This window comes from Protobothrops mucrosquamatus, unplaced genomic scaffold (genome assembly GCF_001527695.2).
Source record: "Protobothrops mucrosquamatus isolate PMUCROS unplaced genomic scaffold, P.Mucros_1.0 scaffold_295, whole genome shotgun sequence".
NCBI classification, from domain to species: domain Eukaryota; kingdom Metazoa; phylum Chordata; class Lepidosauria; order Squamata; family Viperidae; genus Protobothrops; species Protobothrops mucrosquamatus.
The window spans coordinates 63234-81837 of NW_015386371.1; the positions used below are offsets into that span (position 1 = coordinate 63234).

The window sequence follows — 18604 nt, forward strand, 5'->3', positions numbered from 1 at the left end:
CACTTATCCCAGGGGTCTTCAAACTTGTCCCTTTTATGACTTGTGGACTTCAACTCCCAGAATTGAAGTCCACAAGTCATAAAAGGGCCAAGTTTGAAGGCCCCTGACTTATCCCAATCCCATGGTTAAAGAGAGTCACTGATGATAGTTTTTAAAGGACCACACATGTTCTGACCTTGTTGTGGAGGTAGAATAGGGTTGGCAATATAGACCGTCCAATTTATATATCTAGTATTTTCTTTGATGTCAACCCCAATTCAATGAGGAAGAAAGACTTCTAAGATAAGATGATACCAATTTTTTTAATAGTAAAACCGTTAGGTCTCATCTTTGGAGTAAATGCTCAGCATCCCTGGTAGCAGAAGACGAGCAGGAAGGTTTCAGATGGAGCTGAAACACATTTGGATGCCAGCAAAGCTATGAGTCCCCCATGAAATCAAAAGAGGACCTAAAAGTACGAGCTCCAGAACACGACATCCCCTCACTGTGTCATTGCTTTCATGGCCAGCTGAAAGGCAGGCTCTCTTTTTTAAAATTTAAATTATACCTTGGCACCTCGCCTGGGAGATGACCCTGTCCTCTTTATTTCTCATAGTGCTCCAGTACCCGCCCTGCTCGCATTTCCGGTACTCGGTAGGGTATGGATATTGGCCATCTGGGCATATATACTGAAGCAATGTGTCGTTCTCCAGCACTACTGTTTTGCCTCCTATAATTTCGTATGGCTTCATCAAATTACAGCGAGCATCCACGACATCTGATGGGAAGAAGCACAAGAAAACATTAAAAGGATTCCAGTGTTAACCTGTTTTCTAAGTCAGCGTTTCTCAACCTTGCCAACTTTCAGTCAATCAGAATAGAGCTGGAAGAGACCTTGGAGGTCTTCTAGTCCAGGGCTTTTCAACCAATGGTACGGGTACCACCTGTGGTACATTGGCACCTGGCAAGTGGTACGCGACCATCCTAGAAAAGTGGTAGCGGGGGAGGGGAAAGAGCTGAATCGGTGGCAGCACTGCACAAGCCTGAGCGAGAGATGGCTGGAGCTGCAGGGCTGTCAGGGCTCAGCAGAAGTGGCAGGATCAATGCTTCTTCGGGGTTGTCAGGGCTCAGCGGAAGCGCCAGGATCAGCGCCAGGCTCCAGCTGAAGCTCGGCGCTGATCCTGGCGCTTCTGCTGAGCCCAGAAGAAGCGCCGATCAGCCGGAATGTTGCAGCATCTCCAGGGTCTTGTGATTTACATTCAGATGCTTGGCAACTGATTCATATTTATGACGGTCACAGTGTCCCAGGGTCATGTGAAGTGACCAAAACCTGCTGCAACCACCCAGCAGACGGGGGGAATAAAAACCAAACACTCCCCCACCCTACCCCTGCTGCCAATCCCCAACAGAAATGCTCACAACAATGAAAACCTCGGACAGGAGGAAGACCGCCGCCGGGTGGGCAGGCAGGTGTCTTGCTCGGCTGTGGCTTGGGGGGCACTTTTTTCATTGCCGTTGTAACTTCAAACAGTAATTAAGCGAACTGTTGTAAGTCAAGGACTACCTGTACTTCATCACTTTTCTCCCTTTTTTTTTTTTTTGGTCATCAAGTTTTTGACACCTTGCTAGGCGACTGGTGGTACTCGGATGTTGCCATATCCTAAGAGTGGTACAGTGGGTGAAAAGGTTGAAAAGCCCTGTTCTAGTCCAGTCCACTGCTCAAGCCGGGGATCCTATACAGGTGGCTGTCCAGTCTCTCTTTAAAAACCTCCAGTGATGAAGCATCCACAACTTCTGAAGGCAAAGCTGTTCCACTGGTTAATTGTCCTCACTGTCAGGAAGTTTTCCCTTAATTCCAGGTTGCTTCTCTCCTTGATTAGTTTCCATCCATTGCTTCTTGTCTTGCCTTCTGGTCCTTTGGAAAATAAATTGACCCCCTGCTCTTTGTGGCAACCTCTCCAGTACTGGAATACTGCTATCATGTCCCCCTAGTCCTTCTTTTCTCTAGACTAGCCAAACCCAAATCCTGCAACGTTTTTGTCTCCAGGTCTTTAATCATCTTAGTTGCTCTTCTTTGCACTTTTTCCAAAGTCTCGACATCTTTTTTTGTAACGTGATGATCAAAACTGGATGCAGTATTTAATTTAAGATGTGTGGAATGAAGCTAAAGTTGATGGTTGGAAAAACACCATTCCAGATCCTGAATAGCCAACCTTTAGGCTATATGAGTTTTAATTTTGCTTTTGATGACTGCAAGTCAGTCTTGACTCCCAGCAACTACAGGGAAAAGTCCATGTGGTTTTCTTGGCAATGTTTTTCAGAAATGATTTTCCCTAGAAGTGGGGGAAGGGACTGGCCCAAAGTCTCCCAGTTCTGACTTCAGGCCTAAGGCAGGACCAGAGCCTATACAGATAACACTTGACTTACGACCACAATTGAGCCCAAAATGTCTGCTGCTAAGCGAGACAGTTGTTAAGTAAGTTAGGTGAGTTTTGTCCCATTTCTTGCCACAGTTGTTAAGTGAATCACTGCAGCTGTTAAGTTAGTAACATGATTGTAATTGTCTCAAAGGTGCTTTTTCAAAAGGCGAATGTGTGTGTGTGTGTGTGTGTGTGTGTGAGAGAGAGAGAGAGAGAGAGAGAGAGAGAGAGAGAGAGAGAGAGAGAGAGAGAGAGAGAGAGAGAGAGAGAGAGAGAGAGAGAGAGAGAGAATAGCTTAGCTTCCTTTTGGGTCACTGGGGTGGGTGGGGGGGAAGATCCCTAAGGCAGTGTTTCTCAGACTTAGCCATTTTAAGACGTGTGGACTTCAACTCCCAGAATTCCCCAGCTGAGGATTTCTGGGAGTTGAAGTCCACACATCTTAAAATGGCTAAGGTTGAGAAACACTGGCCTAAGTTTTGAACCTCAGGAATGCTATATAGATGGCTTCAGGCAACTAGTTGGTAATTGCTGGCTTTCCGCTTTAATTATAGATTTCCAAGTATCTGTCATAAACCTAGCTTATCAAGAACCGTGTCCTTGAATCTTAGCATTTGAGTCAGAGGGGCAGAAACTGTTTTTCTGTCCTCAGGAATCAGAATTTGGAGTCAACAACAAGCCTTTGTTTCAAATTCCAGCTAAACGCAATGATAAGCCTTCAATCGGGCTCCTGAGGAGTCAAAAAAGTCAAGATGGCGATGCAACCACATGATGGAAGCCATGGGCAGGGTTTTAATCCAGTAATTTGGTTAAGGGGGAAAAAATGGTCCATCCCCATAACCTCAGTGTGTTATGTGGGCGCAGCCAAATGTGTAAAAGTTTTCAGGTCAAGGTGTACAGGTAGCCCTCAACCTGTGACTGAAATTGAGCGTGGAATTATGGTTGTAAGATGTGGCAGATCACCACTTAACTGTGTCAGATTTGACAATCTTTCTGGTGGCGGTTGTAAAGTGTATGCGACAGTTGTTACGCAAACCTGTCTTCAATGGCTGTTTTTTTGCTGGAAACGGGAAGTAAATGATGGAAAATGGCAAAAAATGTCAAAAACTGCAGTCACATCACCCCAGGAAGCTGCCAATGGCCGTAAATTTGAGCTGGTTGCCAAGTATCCAAAATGTGATAAATTGACTACGTGGGGCTGTGACCGTTGGAACTTCAGAACTGGGTCCTAGGTACTTTTGGGGAGGTACATTGTAACCTCAGATAGTCCCTAAGTGAGGACTGCCTTATAGAGGAGATACCTTCCTTTAGCTTTCCCTTGCAACGCACAGGCAGGAAATCAAGATGGCAGCCTCAATCCTGCTATTTTTTTTTTACTTGCATTGCAAAAGAGGTAGAGTTTGATTGTTTGGCTGTGGCTTCCATCTTGACTTTTTTGCCTCCCTCTAGGTGACATCAGGAGCTAGGCCAGGGATTTGAGGTTTTGTCCTCCCCCCTTGTAATGACCCATTGTAGGAGAGGATTTTCACGTTATTTTCGTTGTTCGAAAACTGCTGTGAGCTGGGGCTGTTACCTGAGGTGAAAGCTAGCCTCAGAGCTTATTTTGAAAAGCAAACCTTAACTCAGGGTTGAGTAAAATATTACTCAAGATCTGAGGACTGTGGTGTTATATATAGGTAGTCCTCGACCACAACTGAGATCAAAATTTCTGTCACTAAGCTTTCTGTTAAGTGAGTGTTGCCCCATTTTACGACCTATCTTGCCACAGGTGTTAAGCGAAGCCCTGCAGTGGTTAAGTTAGTAACCCAGTTGTTAAGTGAATCTGGCTTCTCCATTGACTTTGCTTGTCAGAAGTTCACAAAAGATGATCACATGACTGTGGGACATTGTGACCGTCATAAATATGAGCCGGTGCCATCCATCCAAATTATAATCACGTGACCATGGAGGTGGTGCAACGGTCTTAAGTGCGAAAAACGGTCATCAGACACTTTTTTCAGTGCTGTTGTAACTTCGAACCACAAAAGGTTGCAAGTTGAGGACTACCTGTACTGAATGTATTTACCCTAAGTTATTTATTTATTTATTTATTTATTTGTTTGTTTGTTTGTTTGTTTGTTTGTTTGTTTGTTTGTTTGTTTATAAATAAATAAATTTTATTGGCCACCCATCTTACCATAAGTAACTTAAAGACATAAGCCATAAGTGGCTTAAAGACATAAAAAATACATTTACAGTAAAACCTGAATAAATTAAAACTTAAAGTTAAGGACATCTTGATTCAATGAACTCCTTTTCCCCTTTCCTTTTCCCTGAAGTCCAAGGAGCTCATTTTTTTTTTAGGTCAAGCTCTGAAACTATCTTGCCTTAATACAATTCCCCATTTAAAAAAAAAGGGGGTATGAAAGGAGAAGTAACCCAGGCCATTTTACCTCAGGCAGTGCAGTACTAAGGCAATCTGGAGTCACACTGGTTTGGGAAGCTGGGAATTAGTCTCCCTATTCCTTTGTGTAGAGCTGTATCGGGGAAGGGTGGGCTTAGTTTGCATTTGAACCCCCCCCCCACTTCCAAAATCTGAAATTAGTCATATTCTATAACCCCACATTTTGAAAGCTGCATCAGGACCCCATCTTTGCAGAAAGAAAGATGGGGCCACCCTTTTCCTTTGGCTGTGGGATGCATAGGGCAGTCCTCGGCTTACAACTACAATTGAACCCAAAATTTCTGTATCATGGTTCCAACAGATGAAACTCTTCAAAAGAACTCTGAGGCATTGTTTACCTTGAAGAATCTTTTATTCGAGAAACAAAATATCGGCACTACGTAGTCGAAACCAAAAACTAAATTCCCTCCCCTGGCACAAAGTAGCAAAGCGCAATTCCCTCCTCTAATTAACAGTCATAAATCACATTCCCCAATTAGCTTGAAGCGCAGGCTTTCTCCCCAGCTCTCCAGCCCGCCAAAACTCTATCAATTCTGGGCCCAATGACCTTGGGTTCCCACGGCTGAATTATTATTGTTATGACTAGCTGGACTCTCATCCACATTCCCCTTCCCAGCATCAACTAACTCTAAAAGCAATAGAGAAAAATGGCTGCATTTCCATCTGTTGTCAAAGCAAGAACATCCGATGTTAGCAGCGTTGACATCCTGTGGCTAAGCAAGACAGTTGTTAAATGAGTTTTGCCCCCATTTGTCGACCTTTCTTGCCACACTTATTAAGTGAATCATTGCAGTTGTTAAGTTGGTGACAAGGTTGTTAAGTGAATCTGGCTTCCCTTGTCAGAAGGCCACAAAGGGTGCTCACAGGACCCTAGGACACTGCAACCGTCACAAATATGAGTCAGTTGCCAAGTCCCTGAATTTTGATCACGTCATCATGGGGATGCTGCAATGGTCGTAAGTCTGAAAAATTGTCATACATCACTTTTTTTCAGTGCCATTGTAACTTTGAACAGTCACTAAATGAACTGTTGTAAGTCGAGGACTACTGTAGTCCACGAGGCAAGATTCTCTCCCTTCTCACTGGCAATCCAAAATCACAAAGGTCTGCTGAAGTTTACTAGAATACAAGGAAATGCAAGGCATTTGGCCTTGGAAATAAAACATAGGGGATGGGGTCAAAAAAGTCAAGATGGCAGCTGTGGTTTCCCCCCCCCCAGTCCGGCAATGTGTGTAATAGAGAGTGTGGGCTTTTAGCAAAATGCATTATGGGGAGGGGTCCTTCGTGAGCAACTATGTCCCTTTAGAACAGCAGTTTTTAACCCTGGCAGCTTTAACATGTGTAGAGATCAACTCCCACAATGCCCCATGCTGACTAGGGAATTCTGGGAGTTGAAGTCCACACATCTTGAAGCTGCCAAGACTGAGAAATTCTGCTTTACAGAGAAGGCATCTAGCCCTTTGGGTGTGGTTGACTTAAACTCCCAGCATCCCTCCCCGTTAGCCATGTATACTGGAGGTTGCTGAGAAATGAAGTCCTGCAATATTTGGTAAGCTAGGGATTACACACCTCTGAGAGACAATTGGTTTATCTTTTGCATGTGTGCAAGGGTGCACACATTTATAAAAAGGGATGGTGTAATAGCGACAAATTCTTCCTATTGGGAAATGTCTAGGTCTGTCAATAATCCTGCAATTTAGTGTACTTAGTCTAATAGCTAATCCAGTTTGTTTAGGAAGGATTGTTTCTGAAAGTCCCGTAAGCCTCAAACCAATAGCCAAAAACTTTCTAGGCCTTAGGCCGTCTTATTTCTGACAGAAGCAGACCAAACAAACAAAAACCATTATAAATGGCCTGAAAAACTGATTACAATCTTGCAAAAAGCAAACCAAGTACTTTAAGAAAGAGAACACAACCACTCTGCTTTTTAGCAATAGCAGTAGCGCTTAGATTTATATACCGCTTCACGGTGCTTTACAGCCCTGGCCCCTATCTAAGCGGTTTTACAGAGTCAGCATATTGCCCCCAACAGTCTGGGTTCTCATTTTACCGACCTCGGAAGGATGGAAGTCTTAGTCAGCCTTTTATCTTTATCTTTGTGGTAAATCTCAGTTTAATTCTTACTTAGATATGCTTAGCCTTGTGTAAGCTGCAGTTAAAATGCGGAAGCCAGTAAATAAATCTTCGCATAAATCAGGAAAAGTGCTAGGCTTATAAACTTCTCTTTCTGAGATTATGCTTTTCCCATGCAATTATTTTTAAGAAGGACTATAATGGTTGTTATTTTGTTTCTAAAGATTGCTAGCCACCCAGAATCACGTGTTTGAGATGGGTATACATTAAATAAACAAATAAGATTAGTTAAATAAATGAAATGTAAGCCTTTGCCCGTATATAGCTTTTCATACACTGGAAAAAGGGAAAAACCCAGGTGATCACACCGTGCTTTATAAATGACAAATGCCTTAAAATATGCTGAAAACTTCCTTGTAAGAATAAAATGAAACCTATTGTCTATGCATTAAAGTGTAAAGGATTCATAAACAAAAAGATACATTGCATTCACAATTTTTTACACTTAAATGATTTTGAAAAACATCCAAGGCATTTCAACAGATTTTGAAACAGACCTTTGCCCATTTCTGGCTTTTCAAATGTGCAATTCAGAAAGGAAATGATAATGTTTGATTTCAAAACTCAAAATTCGTTTTGAAAGCTTTCTCCTCTCTTAGACTCCAAATGCCAAAAATTCTGTGTAACAATCTCTTGATTGTTTTTCATAAGCATTGCATATAAAGTACAGACATTGTCATATAAGTTAGAATAGAATAGAGCTGGAAGGGACCCTGGAGGTCTTCTAGTCCAGCCCCCTGCTCAAGCAGGAGAACCTATACCATCTCAGATAAGTGACTGTCTATAAGGCTGCCTACATCACTGAATGTTGGTTCTTAAAACCTGCCTCTTATTGAAGAACCATTGTAAGTCCTCCATCCAATATTTTTGCATGTCAAAAAGCAGCTAGAAATTTTTATTGAACTATGATTAACATGATTATGATTAAACTATGATTAAATCCAAGATCACAGTGAAAAAAACATAGAAAGTTACAAAATCTCTGCTAAAAAAAATCACAGTTTACACACACAAATTTACCCTGCATAAAATGTTGCCATATTGTGGACTATTGCTATTGAGATAAACTGTTAAATTCGTCCAAATTTGATAGAACTGTGGTTCCTCCCTCTGAAGTTTCATTATTCTAACGTTGTGATTTATTTATTTTTTTAGCATAGCAAATGAAGGGGCCTTGTTAATCCACAACACAGTTGCAATATTATCTAGAGCAGGGGTCCCCAACCCACCCCCCCGGTCCGTGGACCAGTACCGGGCTGCAGCATGCCAGCAACCGGCCCGCACAAACAAGCAAAGCCCCATCCACGGGATGCAGGCAGCACACAAAACTACACACCCTCCAGTCCATGGAAAAACTCTCTCCATGGAACCGGTCCCTGGTGCCCAAAAGGTTGGGGACCTCTGATCTAGAGTTTCCTTATGCTGGGCAGTTAATAGCTTTAGCTGCTAAAATTAAATAGACAATCAATCCCTTGTTTTGCAGATGTCAAAAAGAGCAGTTATGCAAAATACAGGTAGCAAAGACTGGCGAAAAGGAGAAAGCAGCAAATATTCACTAGCAAAGAGTTCCAACAGGGGAACTGGAAAAAACAACAACAAACCTTTAAAAAACATCATTATTTTCATGTGACAACCCTTCTCCTACACCCTTGTGGGCATCATTTTCAGCAGAATAAAAGTCTGAGAAGTTTCAGGCTTCAAGAGCCATTAGCTTCCTCCAAGCCCAACCTTGCTCTGGGCACTTGGAGGAAACTCACTAGTTGTTTCTGGATTTTTTTAGCTTACCTGTGCCAAGTGCCCCAAGGACACTGGCGATGTAAAGGAGCAGATGAGCCCTCTCCATTCCTGCCTCTCTTTCCCGTCCGCCTTTCAGTTTCTCTGCTGCTATTTTGGTACTGACAGCAGCCGTGCGGGGCAGCTGCTTATGAAATGTTGGTTTTCCTCCCTCCAAACGTGTCGTTGGCTGACCCCACCCCGACAAAAGCAGCTGAGTTTTGGGAAATAACACAGTCCATTAAGCAATTCTAGAGTCGGGGGGGAGACGGGTGAGGCCAGAAGACCTTGGTCTGCAGGTGGACAGGAATTCCCAAGGTTTTGGGAATGAAATCGGGCAAAGCTGAATCTGGGAAGCAGGAAAGGAGGAAAGATCAACTGGGAAATCCCCAGATTTAATATTACAAAGGAAAGTTTCACAATCTGAATTATGCCAGAGGATTACTGCAGTGTATCAGGTCCCAGCTATTGCTAAGCAATGGGTCTTTGCTGGAGCCCAGGTCCATGGTTCTTACTCATCACCCCCCGCCCTCCTTGTTTGCTCTTCCCACTAGTGTCCCACTATTTATCAAGCCAAACTATAATACAAATAGCAGTTTTTTGGCATGTGATAATTAAACATAATTTCTAAAGACTTTATCAGCATGGACTATGAGCACAATATGAAGTCTAATTGATTTAGACTCAGGATAATTGATCTCAGGATTGCCTGGGAGTAGGCAGTGCAAACGAAAGCAAGGAGACACACATGGTCTGAACCAGCCCTTCAAAACAATGCGAAACACAGAGTTTCATGGCAACATTGTGAAGAGATTGGACAAGCCAGCACTGTGTTGCAGCTGCCGAAAAAGCCAACACAGTGCTGGGCTGCATTAACAGAGGGATAGAATCAAGATCACGCGAAGTATTAATACCACTTTACAATGCCTTGGTAAGGCCACACTTGGAATACTGCATCCAGTTTTGGTCACCACGATGTAAAAAAGATGCTGAGACTCTAGAAAGAGTACAGAGAAGAGCAACAAAGATGATTAGGGGACTGGAGGCTAAAACATATAAGGAACGGTTGCTGGAACTGGGTATGTCTAGTTTAACGAAGAGAAGGACGAGGGGGGACAGGATAGCAGTGTTCCAGTATCTCAGGGGCTGCCACAAAGAAGAGGGAGTCAAGCTATTCTCCAAAGCGCCTGACGGCAGGACAAGAGGCAACGGGTGGAAACTAATCAAGGAGAGAAGCAACCTAGAACTAAGGAGGAACTTCCTGACAGTTAGAACAATTAACCAGTGGAACAACCTGCCTCCAGAAGCAGTGAATGCGCCAACACTGGAAGTTTTTAAGAAGAGACTGGACAGCCATTTGTCTGAAATGGTGTAGGGTTTGTGCCTGAGCAGGGGGTTGGACTCGATGACCTCCAAAGTCCCTTCCAACTTTATTATTATTATTATTATTATTATTATTATTATTATTATTATTATTATTATTATTATTATTATTATTATTATCATCATTATTATTATTATTATTATTATTATTATCACCATTTGTCTGAAATGGTATAGGTCAGTGATGGCGAACCTTTTAGAGACCAAGTGCCCAAACGTCAACCCAAAACCCACTTATTTATCGCAAAGTGCCAACATGGCAATTTAACCTGAATACTGAGGTTTTAGTTTAGAAAAAACAACTCATACATTAACATTTTTGTCTTAAAAGAAAAACACAACAACAGAGCTTTCAATGATACAAACAACTTTTTATTGAAAGGTAAAAGTTTGCAGTTGGCATGCTTTTGAACAATTAATGTGATTTTTGCTATTGTATGCATGCTGATAATTTGTCTAACCTTGGCTGATACTTTGTACGTTTGAGAGCAACACATGCAGCAATCAGGTCATCCGTTAGTCTGTTTCTGGTGTCAGATTTGATACAATTCAAAGCTGAAAACAGCTGCTCACAAGCATAAGATGATTCAAACAAAGTAAGGAAAGCAATCTCAAATGCTTTCACTCACTTAAAATTATTTGGCAAAGAATTCCACACTTTAAGGATTTCATTTTCAGAACTAACTGTGCTGTCCTTTGTCAACCCTTTTATCTTCTCAAGTGTCATAGAATTTATTTTTGCAGATAGAGCTTTCTTGAAATTCTAATAGCTTCATTTCTAGATTTCCTAAATCTAACGAGTGTAAGCAGGAAAGATCAAGTTCTTCAAATTTGGCTTTACCTGGAGAAGTAAGAAAAATCAGGGTTGTCTCTATCTTACGGAACTGTAAAAATCTGTTACAAAATTCACCTTTGCAGCTGCTAAAATGCTAGAAAATTCTTTGTAGATTTCCTGACGGCTTGTAGGATTGTCTGCAAATGTAGAATTTTCTAAATGCATTTTTAGTTTTTGGAAAATATTTCAGCTGCCCACTTTCAAGGTCTCTTTCAAAAACCAGCAGTTTTCTCACAAATGTTTTAATATCACAAAACATCCTTTCGGCTGTTTTCCCTCCACCTTGTAGTTGTTTGTTCAGTACATTGAAGTGTATTGTAAAATCTGTAAAAAAAACATGAGGTTGGTAAGCCAGGCCGTATCAGTGAGCTGTGGATATTCCTGCCCTTTTTCATTCATTAACAGCCTAATTTCATCCAAGCAGGCTACAAATCTTTCTCGTCCTCTGCTCAGCCACTGGACATAATTGTACATAAGTAAACAATTACACTGTGCCTGAACCTCCTGAAGAATTGCTTGCAACTTTCGTAAATTCAGAGCACGAGCCATGATGTAATTCATCATTTTTGCGACATCTTTGAGGACATTGTCAAAGTTTTTGCTGCTTTCCCTGGCACAAAGAGCTTCTTGATGTATAATACAATGGAACTGAATGACTTGATGTTTTGTTTCTTTAACAAAGATTTCATTTTAAGGATTTCATTTTCAGAACTAACTGTGCTGTCCTTTGTCATCCCTTCTATCTTCTCAAGTGTTTCACGCAGTTCATAGAATTAATTTCCCCAGATAGAGCTTTCTTGAAATTCCAATAGCTCCATTTCCAGATTTCCTAAATCTAACCAGTGTAAGCAGGAAAGATAAAGTTCTTCAAATCTGGCTTTATCTGGAGAAGTAAGAAAACACAGGGTTGTCTCCATCTTGCGGAACTGTAAAAATCTGTTGCTAAAATCCACCTTTGCAGCTGCTACAATGGTAGAAAATTCCTTCCTGATAGCTTGTAGGATTGTCTGCAAATGTTGTAAAATTTTCTAAATGCATTTTTAGATTTGGACCGCCCCGTCACTTCCAAACGCCACTTGCTCGCTCACTCTCTCACTGCCCCGTCATTTCCAAATGCTTCCAAACGCCACTTGCTCATTCACTCACTCACTGCCCCATAGCTTCCAAACGCCACTTGCTCGTTCGCTCACTGCCCCGTTGCTTCCAAACGCTTCCAAACACCACTTTTTTACTTGCTCACTGCCCCCTCGCTTCCAAATGCTTCTAAATGCTGCTTGCTCACTCACTCTCTCACTTACTGCCCTGTCACTTCCAAACGCTTCCAAACGCCACCTTTTCACTCGCTCGCTTGCTCGCTCACTGCCCTGTCGCTTTCAAATGCTTCCAAACGGCACTTGCTCGCTACTCTGGCGAACTCTGTGCTGGGGCGATGGTGCGCGTGCCCACAGAGAGGGCTCTGAGTGTCCCCTCTGGCACGCGTGCCATAGGTTCGCCACCACTGGTATAGGGTCTCCTGCTTGAGCAGGGCCTTGGATTAGAACAGGGGTCCCCAACCTGTGGACCACGGCCCACTACTGGGCCATGGCCTATTCAAAACTGGGCTGCGTTAGTGGTGGGCAGGCGTGCACAGCCCCACTTGCGCAAGCGGTGGGCACCGGAGCTCCCAGCCCTATTCGTGGCCACACAAATGAAGCTGTATGCGTGCCTGTCCCTCACATAAAACCATCCCCTCTTCCCCCCTCTCCGCATGCCAACCTGGAAAGATTAGGGAATGCTGGACTAGAAAACCTCCAAGGTCCCCTCCGACTCTGTTATTCTGTTATTCTGTTACTCCAGCTAATGACTATATCTCAAAGTGTTGCTAAATAAGTGGTTCCATACTGGTCGTCATAATTCCTTCTGTTCAATCCTATTCTCCATAAAGATGTAGAAACATTTGGTTGTTGTTTTTTAATCCAACTTGTAGTGGGACTGGTAAGGACTGGTGGGGTAGGAAAGGAGAAAGCCTCAAAATCAGAAGAAAGACAGAGCATCAATGCAAAACCTAACCCTTTGGTACATTCAGCATGGCTGTCTGGGGAATTCTGGGAGTTGAAGTCCATACATCTCAAAGTGGACAAGGTTAAGAAACACAGAGCCAGACATTTGAGCCAATAGATTAATTCAACTTGGTTGGTCATGTTGTCCTCTTATAAATTGGAATTGGTGAGTTCTCAGTTGTATTGGGTTGGATTGTTAAAATTGTTGTCTTTAACTTTCTTCACCATCCATAAATAAATAAAAACCCCGGTCTGCCAGGTTTGAAAAGATAATACCAGTCCCAATTTTAAGATGTGCTTTAAGTATTTCAAGTGTTCCCAGCTAACCCTTTTAACTCTGAGTAAGCCCAGGATCATTATATGGAACTATTTTAGGCAACTTCTGGCAGGCCAAACACCCTATCTAGAATCCATTGTTGTATATACGTTTGTATGTGCGCGTGCTTTTATTTATACAAGTTACCTGAATTTGTTTCTTGGTATTTTTATCATTTTTATCTGTGATGTGATGAATGTATAACTTTACTATCCTTCAAAAGAAGAGAGAAAAAAATCCATTGTTTGGGGCAAGGGTGTGAGTTCTTCTCAGTGCCTCTTCTTGATACTCCTGGCTCTATTGGGTCCCAAGTCCAACTGCTGCTGTCCATGTTTGAAGAGTGGGAGGGCTGATGGTTCTAAATCATTGGGTTTTTTTTTCAGCAAGCACACCCACTTATATTCAGTTGTCATTTCCTTCAGTTTTATATAAAAAAAGGAGAGAAAGGGGCAGTGACCACGAGTCATTTATTTACATTTTTTATACAGGTAGCCTTCTACACACCGCCATTCATTTAGTAACGGAATAAAAGAGTTGCAGATCTTGGAGGTCTTCGTCGAAACCCCTGCTCAAGCAGGAGAATCTATACCATTCCAGACAAATGGTTGTCTAATGTCTTCTTAAAAACCTCCAGTATTGAAGCATCCATAACTTCTAGAGGCAAGCCTTTCCATTGATTAGTAGTTCTAACTGTCAGGAAAGTTCTCCTTAGTTCTAAGTTGCTTCTCTCTTTGATGAGTTTCCATCCGTGGCTTCTTGTCCTGCCTTCAGGTGCTTTGGAGAATAGCTTGACTCCCTCTTCTTTGTGGCAGCCCCTGAGATATTGGAACACTGCTATCCTGTCCTTCTCTTCATTAAACTAGACATACCCAATTTCAGCAACCGTTCCTTATATGTTTTAGCCTCCAGTTCCCTAGTCATCTTTGTTGCTCTTCTCTGTACTCTTTCTAGAGTCTCAACATCTTTTTTACATCATGGTGACCAAAACTGGATGCAGTATTCCAAGTGTGGCCTTACCAAGGCATTGTAAAGTGGTATTAACACTTCACGTCATCTTGATTCTCTCCCTGTTAATGCAGCCTAGCTTTGTGTTGGCTTTTCTGGCAGCTGCAGCACACTGCTGGCTCATATTTAAGTGATTGTCCACTACGACTCTGAGATCCCTCTCACAGTTGCTACTATGGAGCAAGGTACCCCCTATACTATACCTGTACATTTGGTTTTTCTTGCCTAAATGTAGAACCTTACTTTTTTCACCACTGAATTTCATTTTGTTAGATAGCGCCCAGTGTTCAAGTCTGTCCAGATCCTTCTGTATCTTAAGCCTGTCTTCTGGAGCGTTGGCTATTCCTGCCAGGTTGGTGTCATCTACAAATTTGATGAGTTCCCCGTCTATCTCCTCATCCAAATCATTGATGAAGATGTTGAAGAGCACTGGGCCCAGAACAGAGCCCTGGGGCACCCCACTGCACAGTTCCATCCATGTAGATGCAGTTCCATTGAGGACCACACGCTGAGTACGGCCTGTCAGCCAGCTACAAATCCATCTGATAGTGATGCTGTCTAACCCACATTTTTCTATCTTATCAAGTAGTAGGTTGTAGTCTACTTTATCAAATTCCTTACTGAAGTTCAAATAAATTATATCCACAGCATTCCTCTGGTCCACTAATTTTGTCACCTGATCAAAGAATGCAATAAGATTTGTCTGGCATGATCTGTTTTTGACAAATCCATGTTGGCTTTTGGTTATGACTTTGTTTGCCTCTAGGTGTTCATTGATTCGTTGCTTGATTATCTTTTCCAGAATCTTCCTAGGTAGTTTCGGAACGTTTCATTACCAGACTAGGTAACATCAGCAACAGAATTTTCTTGTCCAATTTTCCTTAGCTTATAAATAAAATAGGACAAGAAAATCCTGCTGATGATGTTACCTAGTCGGGTAATGAAACATTCAGAAACTAAATTGAAACAAGCTTGGAGAGCCAACCACTACCAAAATCTAAAACCCTGAGCTACAGGTATTTTCTATTATTTCAAATTGGTTATTAGAGTGTCATGCCACTATAACAGTGATGGCGAACCTTTTAGAGACCGAGTGCCCAAACTGCAACCCAAAACCCACTTATTTATCACCGGGTGCCAGGTGGGCATGGCCCACTGGGTGGGCGTGGCTGTGGTGGTCATGGCAGATTGGGTGGGAGTGGCCAAGGTGGGTGTGATCACTTCGATGTTGCTTGTGGGGAGGGACGCCTGTGGGGGCCGGGCAGGGTTGGGGGAGGTCCAGGGGGTCTCTGGCAGGTGGGGCGGTGGGCAGGAGGCTGGTCCTGCCACCCACCACCCCACCTGGCAGAGACCCCCCTGGATCTCCCCCAACCCTGCCCGGCCCTCACAGGCGTCCCTCCTCTGCGGGGTGAGGCGAGGCAAGGGAGACAGGGCGGGGGTGCCATTGTCACAGGGCAAGTAGAGGCCAGGGCGGCTGCTGCCTGACACCATCGACCTCTGCACACAGAGGCCAGCAAGCGCATGGGTGCTGGGATGCATCCGGCCATGTAGGACCTCGGCGAGTTAGCGGGCGGCTGGTTGAAGAGGGACGGTTGCCATCTCCAGGGCATGGCCTGTGTGCCCACAGAGAGGGCTCTGAGTGCCGCCTCTGGCACGCGTGCCAAAGGTTCGCCACCACTGCACTATAAAATCATAGCCAACATTTTTTTCTTTAACTTTCTGAAACTACATGCACTCCTCTTCACTTACTCCAAGATTGTATCCTGGATGAAAAAAAAAACCATAATGCATCTATCGCATTGGTTCTCAACCTTTTTAATGCTGCGACCCCAACCGGTCGTAATTCGAGGACTAAACTGGTCGTAAGTCGAGGACTAAACCGGTCATAAGTCAAGGACTAAACCGGTCGTAAGTCAAGGACTACCCAACCGATCGTAAGTCGAGGACTTTCCCTTCACGGGAGTGCCGCGCATGCGTGGTTCCGCCCCCTGCGCCGGCCGAGGCGTAGCTGGCAAGTGGCAGAGACGGAGCAGGCCGACCACCAGCTGGCCCAGCTCAAGGGAGGTAAGGCACCCGCCGGAAAAGGGGGAAAAAAAATGGCGGACAGCCTTGTTTGGTGACCCCTGTGAAATGGTCGATCCACCCCAAATGGGGTCGCGACCCATAGGTTGAGAACCGCTGATCTATCGGGTTATTCATTTATTTGTAGAAAGAAATTCAGGGACATGGAATGATTAAGCGGAGCACTATGGTTTTCTGGGTCACTTTTCTCTTTGTTTTGTGTTGCTTTTTAAAATGACGTCCAGATTTAAAATGTAATTAGGATACTAAACAAGGACATTCAGATGTTGTGTGTGTGTACGTGTGTGTCCAACAAGTTCAGATGGCAGCCACAATCTCGCAGTCCTAAGACCTGCCCCTCCCATGGACATCATAGAGTCTAATTTGGATAGAGGTAGCAAACCATTCCGGGCACTTCAATATTTCGAATCAAAAGCATCCTGTTTGAAACAGGAAACAGGATTCCTCTCATTCAAAAGTGCTTTGACTTACTTATTGCTTCCTGGGGATTTCTAATGGCCTCTTATCATGAATTCCTGATTCATCTGTTTGCTCAGATACCTTTCTTTTCTCACACAAAGGCCTGATTGCAAACTACGAAATACATTATGCTATGTATAACGCAAAGAACGTGTGGAAAGAAACCACTAATAGCACTATGCACAAACATTCAATCTAGGCACACAAGAATATATATTAAGAGTCAAATGAGATATGCTACTCCACTGACAGTTTATTTAACAGTATTCCTGTTGCCATGCTCGGTAAGAAGTCATAACAAACAGGGGAGAAAGAACAAGGAATAAGCTTTTAATAGCCATTGTCTTAATCAACACTAGAAAGCTTCAGGGGAATAGGATTAACTTTTGAATAAATATTATCGAAGGATCTTGGAAGACAAGCAGGGGTGCATAATATACAGTATGGTGTGAAAGAAACCACTGGCTTAATTTTATTTTCAGCTGATTGGCATTTTTGCAATGTCTGTGGAAGGAACTTTGGACCAAATTTGGATCCTTCTGCTGTGAATATCAATATTTCAATTGCCAGATGTCATCAAGGTAATTTTTAATCATTATTATGGCGATTGCTGGCTGGGCAAATACTGTACTAAGTTCTGGTTAAGAGCAAATACTAGAAGTTCACTGCATGGGAATGAATCTCAAGGACTTGTCCAGATGTTTTCTTAACCAATCCTGCACTTGAAAGAGGCTGATGTAGAAATCTCGTGGTTTGTATGCTTTGCTTGGCTCCTCTCGTATCATTTCCCCATTGTCGTTTTTCCTCTTCCGTACACATGGATCATATGTACCCCAGCTGATCACACCCACCTATTGGGAAAGAGAAAGGAATTGTAAATAATAAACTAGATAACCTGGATGAGATCCAGTGAATCACTAATTGTGGTTATTAATGTTCTTGGCCAACCTAAATCTCACTGTTTCTTGCTCTTCACTTGGGGTGGCTGTGAACAAGGAAGCTTCCATTTTCCAATAGGTATAGCCATTGGTGGTTATTCCTAAGTATGATGTCAAAATGTACATCATGATGTTGTAATAATAATAATAATAATAATAATAATAATAATAATAATAATAATAATAATAATAATAATAATAATAATAATAATAATAATAATAATAATAAAAGTTGGAAGGGACCTTGGAGGTCATCTGCTCCAACCCCCTGCTCAGGCAGGAAACCCTATACCATTTCAGACAAATGGCTGTCCAGTCTCTTCTTAAAAACCTCCAGTGTTGGAGCAGTCACAGCTTCTGGAGGCAGGTTGTTCCACTGGTTAATTGTTCTAACTGTCAGGAAGTTTCTCCTTAGTTCTAGGTTGCTTCTCTCCTTGATTAGTTTCCACCCGTTGCTTCTTGTCCTGCCTTCAGGCGCTTTGGAGAATAGCTTGACTCCCTCTTCTTTATGGCAACCCCTGAGATATTGGAATACTGCTATCATGTCCCCCCTTGTCCTTCTCTTCATTAAACTAGACATACCCAATTCCAGCAGCCGTTCCTTATATGCTTTAGCCTCCAGTCCCCTAATCATCTTTGTTGCTCTTCTCTGTTCTCTTTCTAGAGTCATTGTAAAGTGGTATTAATACTTCACGTGATCTTGATTCTATCCCTCTGTTAATGCAAGAGCCGTGATGGCGTAGTGGTTAGAATGAAGTATTGCAGGCTATCCACTGTCAGGAGTTCGATCCTGACTGGCTCA

At 42.9% G+C, this 18604-nt stretch overlaps 2 protein-coding genes across 2 annotated transcripts in view; both read right to left on the minus strand.

Moving 5' to 3' along the window:
* Positions 1-8984, minus strand: part of LOC107302884 (complement factor B-like) — a 51995-nt gene extending 43011 nt beyond the window's left edge. Inside the window, exons 1-2 of the mRNA XM_029287320.1 lie at positions 8758-8984; positions 548-757 (exon numbers count right to left, since the gene is read on the minus strand). Coding sequence (XP_029143153.1) covers positions 548-757; positions 8758-8815 — 268 coding nt within the window. The 5' untranslated portion in view covers positions 8816-8984. The remainder of the gene's footprint in view (positions 1-547; positions 758-8757) is intronic.
* An 8113-nt stretch (positions 8985-17097) lies between these two features.
* The window catches only part of LOC107302885 (complement C2), a gene marked incomplete at its 5' end in the record, with an annotated part of 24108 nt that continues 22601 nt past the window's right edge, over positions 17098-18604 (minus strand). The window contains 1 exon segment of the mRNA XM_015832046.1: positions 17098-17715. Coding sequence (XP_015687532.1) covers positions 17527-17715 — 189 coding nt within the window.